Raw genomic sequence first — 8,943 nt, 5'->3', positions numbered from 1 at the left:
TAAGTTTATTTATCTATTAGGTGGCTTGTAACACAAGATTTGATTGGCTAATAAGCAAGGTGTAAATTTCCGTATACCCAACTTGAGCCAGAGGTAATCGTGTGACGTCAAAATGAATAAAATGCATTTTAAAATGCGTAAATGGTATATCTTGAAAGTGTAATACACCTTTCATTGGACATGGAAAACAGATCTATTTGGTTAACATAGGAAATAAATTTGTTAATAATAATATTAATTATCCAGGTCTAATCAAGGATGTACAGGGATTTACCCCGGGTTGTATTCCATACACCCTGATGCCTTAGACCTGGATGACGAATTTATTTCCTGTTATACAAATTTTGAAATTGTATTGTTTTACCAGTGCTTTGCAACTTAAAATCAATTAATATTAATTGAAATTGTGCTCATTCATTGCTGTTAAGATATTGGAATTTTGACAGATTATTTATTCATTTACTTCATTGAATGTTACACTGTTTTGCGCAAAGATCTATAGGTGCACTTGTTTAAAACAAGAATTGCATTGTGACATCACATTTTATTTATACCCGGCTTTAGCAGAAGGTACGAAAATTTACAAGCCAGCTTGTTAACCATTCAGATCTCGCGTTACAAGGGACTTCGGAAATAAGTAATTATATGCCCAGTATATAAACAGTTGTTTAAGATCTTCACGAGAACTGCAAAGCTCAATTTGTGATATGCATGACTATGTAAAATCATCCTGTTTCAAAGGGGACTCAAATGAATATCTGGAAAAAAAAACTTTTTACACAGGATATATTCTTCTCCATCGTAGTAATATTTTTTTTACATCTTTTCAGAAAGCTGCTTTTATTATGGCTATTTTTGTTCAGGTGAGCAATGTGGCCTATGGGCCTCTTGGTTTATTATACGAATCAGTTTACGTACAACTGTTTAATTCCGAACACCCCGAAAGGTGGCAGGGGATCGGTCATACTAAAACACGCCTGCCGACGCCTGCCGGGGAAAACACGCCTGCCGAGAGAAAACCGCACGCCTGCCGTTTACCTGATGGATTATTTTAATATTTTCTTTGATATTTTATTTAACTTAACTAAATTAAGTATCATAATAACAAAAAGTTGCCTTTATATTGATTATTTAGCACAAAATTAGCAAAAATGTTCAATGTTGGTAAAGATAGATAACTCTTACGTAGAATCCATACGCCTGCCGAGGAAATCTAGACGCCTGCCGTTAATTTGATGGATTATTTTACTTTTTTCTTTGATATTTTATTTCTTTTAACTAAATAGATGATAATAGAAATCAAAAGTTGATTTTATATTAATTAATTAACACAAAATAAGTAAAAATCGGGTAAGCTGATAGCTCTTACGAAGAAATCATACGCCTGCCAAGAAAATGTATACGCCTGCCGTTTAGTTGATGGATTATTTTAATTATTTCTTTGATATTTTAGTTTACTTGGCTTAATAAACGATAACAGAAATAAAAAGTTGACTTTAAATTCGTTAATTAACACAAAATTAGTAAAAATCGGTAAAATAGATAACTCTTACGCAGAATGCATACGCCCGCCGAAAAGAGAACACGCCTGCCGCTTACCTGGTGGATGATTTTAAATTTTTTATTTATATTTCATGTTTTCTAACTTGATAAATAATCAGATTAATTAAAAATTTACCACATTTTTTAATCAACACAACATGAGAAAAAACCACACGCCTGTCGTTTACCTGAAGATGAATTAATATTTTTCTTATGTTAGTATTTTATTTTACTGTACTAAATAGCAAGCATAGATAAAAAGGAAAAAAATTGCGAATGGCTAAAAATAAAGGGAAAACTCTTATGTAGAAATCTTACGACTGTCGATTTAATATGCACGCTTGCCATTTTATTTATGTCATTTTTATTTGTATAAACTAAATTATAAATTACTTAAAGATTGCTAAATATAGACTTAACATTTTGCCTTATAATTATGTTCATAACTTTACTTATTGCTGCTATTGATTAATCATATTATATGAAGTCGGGTGATACGGAATGATATAATATGTATGTCATCCCTTTTAAGTTTGACAAAAGTTTTGTTTTCTATCAGAATTTAATATTTTGATTAAGCCTGTCGCTGAAGCTTTTTATGATAGAAACACAGGGTAAGATTTATCAACACGTCTATAGATACGAAACGCCCAAGGAATATACATGTGTACGCTTTTACGCTTGTAGAATACCTATATTATTGCATGACATGATTTTTTTCATTAATTTTCTTCTTCCGTCAACTGTGTACATGATCATAGAATAAGAATGAAATAAAACTTTGTGTGTTGTAAAGAGGGATACTTATAATCAATATCATAACTTTTCGCCTAACGCAAAAATTAATAATCTTGTATTTTCAAACAATATTTCATATTTCATTTAACTTTACCAAGTAAACGAATAAAGACATAATAATTAGATTTCAATGATATTAATGATATTAAAACGTAACACGAAACGTGTGCATCCAGTATATTTTTTTCAGGGGGGGGGGGGGGGGTAGTATTTAGGTTTGTCCGGGGTTGGGGTGTCGGGGCAAGATTTTTGGTGATTTTACTTTTAAAAAAAATTATTTTCCAAGGGAGATGGGGACTCCATCACCCCCACTTCAGTAAAAAAATTCGAGATTTACCGGGGGGGGGGGGGGGGGTAACTCTACCCACCTCCCCCCGAGTAGATCAACTCATGAAAAGAATGAGTGAAAATCATTTACAAAGCCAAAGAAAAAGATCATCCCCCAAAAAATTAATGAATGGTGACTGATATGAATATTTGATCGACGTTAATGGGTTATACTAACATTGTTATTGTTAGCAAGAACATTGATATTGAAATATCCTAATCTACGACAGCTTACTGATCACAAGGGTCGATCTATAATATTGTTCCACGATTTTATGGCCTACAGACCAATCCTGTTTTAAAGTTTTTCTAAATAGTGGATAACAAATCGTGTTTTAAAAAAAAATGTAAACCAACAGAAATCGTGATACCAGTGGTTTCCTATACATAAGCGTCGGATCCGGGGGGGGGGGGGGCTAGGGGAGCTGAGCCCCCCCCCCCCCCCCCCCTCACACACACACTTTTTTGCAAAGTTAGACCTAACCAATGGGCACATAACATCATAGAGGGTTCAGCCCCCCCCCCCCCTACACATTTCCAATGAAAAGATGGAAATATTGAAATATGGAGATGTTTGAGTCATATGTATAATAGCCCCCCCCCCCCCCCCCCGGATTAGGAATTTCAAGATTTGGGAACTATAACCCCCCACCACGGATAAGGATTTTTCCTTCCTTGTCAAGATTTCAGAGGATTAGTTTAGCCCTTTGCTTCCGACGCCACTGATATATATATGGAAACCTTTATGAGAAAGGAGAGGGCTTAAGAAACGTGGCGTGTACGTACGTGTATATATGTAGTTGTTGTATATGTTGCGTGTTAAAGCAAGAAATTAAGCTGTTTTCTAGCATCTCTTTCTCTCTTTCTCTTTCTTTGTCTCCTCTCCTTCTTTCACTTCCTCTCTCTCTCTCCGTCTTTTCCATCCACTGCCCTCTCTTTCTTTCTCTCTTCAATAATGGAAACAATTCAAATATCAAGAGAAAGAAATACTTATAAATGTAGTTGCACCTGCGTTCAACTGTTCTACTACATGTATTTTTCAATAAAAAAAAAATTCAATAAAAATATGGAGAAAACTGCAGCGAGTCGGTAAGCGTAAGACATTCACATTCCAAATGTTCGACATCTGAACGTGGGGGTTTTTCGGTTTTAATTTATTTCATGAGTAAATATTTTCTGAGTCAAAAATAAACGCAATATTCTATGCAGATCGGTTGTCTTTGAACTTAATGAACGTAAAATATCTTCCCGACAATTTTTATATTAATCAACCATACTGACTATAATTAAGCGTACGTCGTGGAGGTTGATATGTTTATTGATAAAAAAGAAAGAAAGAAAGAATAATGCATGCATTCGTAATTATTGATTCTTCAATGTATATAATCATACCATACGGCTTACAATATCACTCACTTCACTATCCCTCAAACGGTTACACTCACAGTTTTGTAAATAGAGAAACGGGACCACAATCTGAACATGCACATACAGATTAATGTATTTTTATCTCATTATATTACAAATCATGTAATAATAACAAAATAATTTACTCATTATGTTCTTTGCTATAATATTTTGGGCGAATCGGGGTTGGGGCTACATGTCCAAAGATAACTAGTGATCGTTGCTCTACTGATACACGTGTATACATACGTGTTAGTTTCTTGTGTATTCTGTGTGAATTGAACGGTTTTTTGTCTCTTAAGAAACAATAGACCTTACCTACCTGTATATTGGAAGACGACCGTGAAGCACGCACCTTGTACACAAGCCACCTCTCTCTCTCTCTCTCTCTCTCTCTCTCTCTCTCTCTCTCTCGATCTACCTAAGTATGTCTTAAGATACTATGTATAGCCTTTGAACTTACACCTAATTATTAACCCAAAAGTATTATTAAAACCTTGCAGTCCACTTTAATTATTCGAATTGATAGAGCAAGGTCGCCATATCATGGTTTCTGACTCTTATATTTGTATTTTTTATGTATCGATATGAAATTGAAGAATAATACCATTTTATCCTTATACATGTATATGTATATATCATGTACAAGCACTTAATAAAAAAAATATTTCTGATTAATAAGCCATCAGTTTTTAATTGGTCAGACCTACGCCTCTTCATAAAACATGTATAGTCCATTCATAACCGTAAACATTGAAACATTTGTGTTACTATATATCTTCGTGAAGCTTATAAAATGTAAAGAAAACAAAACTTATTTTGTAGGGGAAAATATCATTCATTATCATTTACGAGACAGTCCAGGCTTATAACCAAGAATATTGACACGATTTGAATCACTTTACAACGTTAATCATTAAACCAGGGTTCTTTTTTTTCTCCATTTAAAACTGAGACCATAAATCGTAAAATTTTAACCCGGTCACATTTTCATCAGCTAGGAAAAATTGAATGAACTTAATTCTGAATGATAACCTCAAAATAAAGCATATACTGAACATGTAGCTGCAATAATTATACCGGTATATTGATTGTGTTGAATATTGAAACAACCTACAGAGTTCTGCATGCTTTGATTTGGTTATTGCATGCTCTATAAGTCTGCTTTATTTCTTCTACGAACAGAATAAGTCATCACTGGAAGGTTAAGCGTGTATTGGATTTCAAAAGTCTATAGTGGGGTATGATTGAGTCTGTTAGATTTTCTTGTTAGAAAAAGCCGGTTCTTTTTAAAAATATTCAAATGATACCCCCTACCTCTCTTTCCCTTGAATGGAATAATTATCCGCTACACTGATATCATGCAATGTAAAATTTTGCTACAGGCTTATGAATGTCCTGTGTAATATTTGATTTTAAAAACGCAGCGGAACAGAATCAGAATCTAGAGATTTAGATATAGTTTGGTGAACTAGGCAGTGAAAGTCTTGAGATGAAAAAGTTTTTCAAGATGTAAACATGCAGTTACAAACATTGTACAGAACTAATTGTGTACGAAAATGTAAATGCAATTTGCTTAAAAAGTCAAACCTTTCCCCATATACATTTACTAGAATTAATAATTTAGGAGCATAAATATTTATAAAATCTGGAATGCATACACAATTTAAGTACGCTAGCCTGTTTGTTTAAGAAATACATTATATAGCCTTCATACACAGATAAAGGTTATGCCAGTCCACTTCTCTAAAGAAATGAAATTATCGAATTGCATCTTTTGAATTGATTGAGTTGGTGTAAATATTAATTTCCATTACATGTCTTGAATTTTGTATTTACATGTTCACCAAACACAGTATTTACAGTTTGACTCCATACGTATTTCTGAACTTAGTATAACAGTGCATTAATTATACATATATTCACATCAGTATACTTTCCTTCTTATTTCAGACACCACTTTTAGGCTAGATCGTATGAATATATAACATAAAATATTTTGATTATACGTAAAATACATGCATATTTTAAGGGTTCTTCGAAAACTTTAATCTTAAAATTCGAGCAGAGACATACAAAAGTCATGTACATGTATATACATGTAATTAACAGTACATGTATGTCCCTGATTCGAGTTTGTAATATATCTTTAATTAATTGCAACAAAAAATAAGGTTATGAAAACACTAATAAACTATAACTATGTAAAAAGCTGAAGTTTTTCAAGAAATAAAAATAAAAGACATGGATAAATGATTAAATCAGCAGGCTTATTACAACTCAGTGTCTCGGCAGGCGTAAGCAGGGTAAGAACTCTTTGTCTTCTTTACAGACTTTGAACATTTTTAATAATATTTTCATTAAACAGCGAATGCAAAATAACCTTTTATTTCTTTGATCATGTATTTAGTTAGGAAACATAAAATATCCAAGAAAAAAAAATCATATATCAGATAAACGGCAGGCGTATAGATTTTCTCGGCAGGCGTATGCATTCTGCGTAAGAGTTATCTATTTTACCGATTTTTACTAATTTTGTGTTAATTAACGAATTTAAAGTCAACTTTTTATTTCTGTTATCGTTTATTAAGCCAAGTAAACTAAAATATCAAAGAAATAATTAAAATAATCCATCAACTAAACGGCAGGCGTATACATTTTCTTGGCAGGCGTATGATTTCTTCGTAAGAGCTATCAGCTTACCCGATTTTTACTTATTTTGTGTTAATTAATTAATATAAAATCAACTTTTGATTTCTATTATCATCTATTTAGTTAAAAGAAATAAAATATCAAAGAAAAAAGTAAAATAATCCATCAAATTAACGGCAGGCGTCTAGATTTCCTCGGCAGGCGTATGGATTCTACGTAAGAGTTATCTATCTTTACCAACATTGAACATTTTTGCTAATTTTGTGCTAAATAATCAATATAAAGGCAACTTTTTGTTATTATGATACTTAATTTAGTTAAGTTAAATAAAATATCAAAGAAAATATTAAAATAATCCATCAGGTAAACGGCAGGCGTGCGGTTTTCTCTCGGCAGGCGTGTTTTCCCCGGCAGGCGTCGGCAGGCGTGTTTTAGTATGACCCGTGTTTTAGTATGACCCCAGGGGATAGTTTTTTTGGTCGAGGAAATGTGAGGCAGATAGTGCTCATATATGTGATTTAATTTTTCAGTGGATTTTGAAATTTGCTAAAATTACTTTGCATGAAGGGGACACATGGTCCCGACTCTTGAGAATTTTTAAACATTTCAGAATAAAACAAGTACAACTTACATATAGCACTATAAAGAATAGCCAGGGACGGTCTCAAAATTTTCTGAAAAATGGCCCTTTTTTTCACATTTTCACGGGTCCAGAACCACGCTCCAGTCCCGAGCAACTGCCATAAACTACCATAGGATTGGTAGCTTAATGTATACCCATGCAAATAATCACCAATTGATGGGGGGTCAATCACCTTCTTTTCGAGTGACATTTCGTGTTCTGAACCCACCCTACTTTTCAAGCACAAAACCGAAAGTGAAAATTTTGGCCACAGTTTCGCATTTTCATTCCATATCGGATGAAAAGTGCTACCAATAATAAAGTGTCATATATCAATGAAATTGACATGAGCTCCTCTATCCACAAAATGAATGCAATAAATATTCTACCAATTTATACCCCTCAAATAACCAGCCAAACCCCAGGTTCTCCCTTTATTTCAAAATTTTGACCGGGTCTTTCCTTCGAAACTATCCCCTGCCACCAAAGTGAACCATGTGAAGATCGAAAATATCTCAGATCTTTTAAAACTTTAAACAGACACATTGCAGTGAGTAGCTTTAAAAAATGTTAAATTTGAGGAGCTAAAAATTTCATTTATCCAATAATAATTGTTACTTTACCGATAAACGATTACCAATTTACAATATTTTGTGGTCATGAAGCATGATGTAGAGAAAATGCATGACATCCTATGCAAGTTATGTTTAATCAGGACGTATAAACGTCCCTGATTTAATGATATTTTCAAAGGAAATTTTGTAAGCTTCATTAATCTAGTTAATTTTGGTTTTGATTTTCAGTTCATGGAGCCCGAGATAAGCAAATTAAGACAGTTGTCAAGCACTCTGGGAGATTTGTCCCGCCCTGATGGGGATGCCACAGTGTCTCAGGGAGACACATGTGTAACCTCAGCGGTGTATGGACCTGGTGAAGTTAAGGTAACTAAAGAACTATTGGACAAGGCTACCATAGATGTGGTGTACAAACCAAAATCAGGCTTGCCAGGCTGTGCAGAGAAATTATTGGAGAGAACTATCCGAAATTCTTGTGAAACAGTCATCCTTGGAAACCTTCATCCCAGGTCATCCATTTCCATCACTGTTCAAGAGATCCAAAATCGTGGCTCTCTTCTTTCATGTTGCATCAACAGTACCTGCATGGCTCTGTTAGATTCTGGTGTGAGTATGCGGTACCTTATGGCAGCAGTGTCTTGTGCAATAAATGACAATGGCAGCATCATTATGGACCCCAACACTTTGCAGGAACAAAGTGCAGTTGCTGTGTTGACTTTTGTTTTTGAAAATTGTAATTATGGAGTGATCACTGTCAGTGCAAAAGGTTGTTACACATTAGATCAGTTTCAACAATGTTTGTCAAAGTGTAGAGATGCTAGTAAATATGTGTTCCAGTTTTTCAAGGACTCTATATCCAAAAAGTTATCAAAACAATAAATCTTAAATGAAATTGTTTGACATTTGAATCCTTGAAAATTCATTTATTTTACATTTATTGTGTCAATTTTTTTTTATATGTATGTATGTATGCCTCATCTATGATATTTTCAATATCTGTCGTAATGTAAATGACTATGT

General features: G+C 33.6%; 1 protein-coding gene across 1 annotated transcript; it reads left to right on the top strand.

Annotated features, from left to right (window-relative positions):
- The first annotated feature begins 831 nt into the window (after nt 1-831).
- LOC105339181 (exosome complex component RRP46) lies at nt 832-8,810 on the top strand. The gene is made up of 3 exons (XM_034456990.2): nt 832-946; nt 7,838-7,898; nt 8,152-8,810. Exons 1-3 carry the CDS (start codon nt 846-848, stop codon nt 8,800-8,802), a joined length of 813 nt encoding a protein of 270 aa, XP_034312881.2. The 5' UTR covers nt 832-845; the 3' UTR covers nt 8,803-8,810.
- The last annotated feature ends 133 nt before the right edge of the window (nt 8,811-8,943 follow it).

The sequence above is a fragment of the Magallana gigas genome, chromosome 7 (assembly GCF_963853765.1).
Source record: "Magallana gigas chromosome 7, xbMagGiga1.1, whole genome shotgun sequence".
NCBI lineage: Eukaryota > Metazoa > Mollusca > Bivalvia > Ostreida > Ostreidae > Magallana > Magallana gigas.
Note: the sequence above shows the minus strand (reverse complement) of the source record. Positions and strands in the feature narration are given on the sequence as shown.

What these genes read in the sequence shown, in the direction of transcription:
- LOC105339181 (XM_034456990.2), top strand. Translation starts at nt 846, where the DNA reads ATGGCTATTTTTGTTCAGGTGAGCAATGTGGCCTATGGGCCTCTTGGT. An exon ending in AATTCCGAACACCCCGAAAG is followed by an intron (nt 947 to 7,837) that starts GTGGCAGGGGAT and finishes CTGCCACCAAAG; the next exon opens with TGAACCATGTGAAGATCGAA. An exon ending in CTTTAAACAGACACATTGCA is followed by an intron (nt 7,899 to 8,151) that starts GTGAGTAGCTTT and finishes TTTGATTTTCAG; the next exon opens with TTCATGGAGCCCGAGATAAG.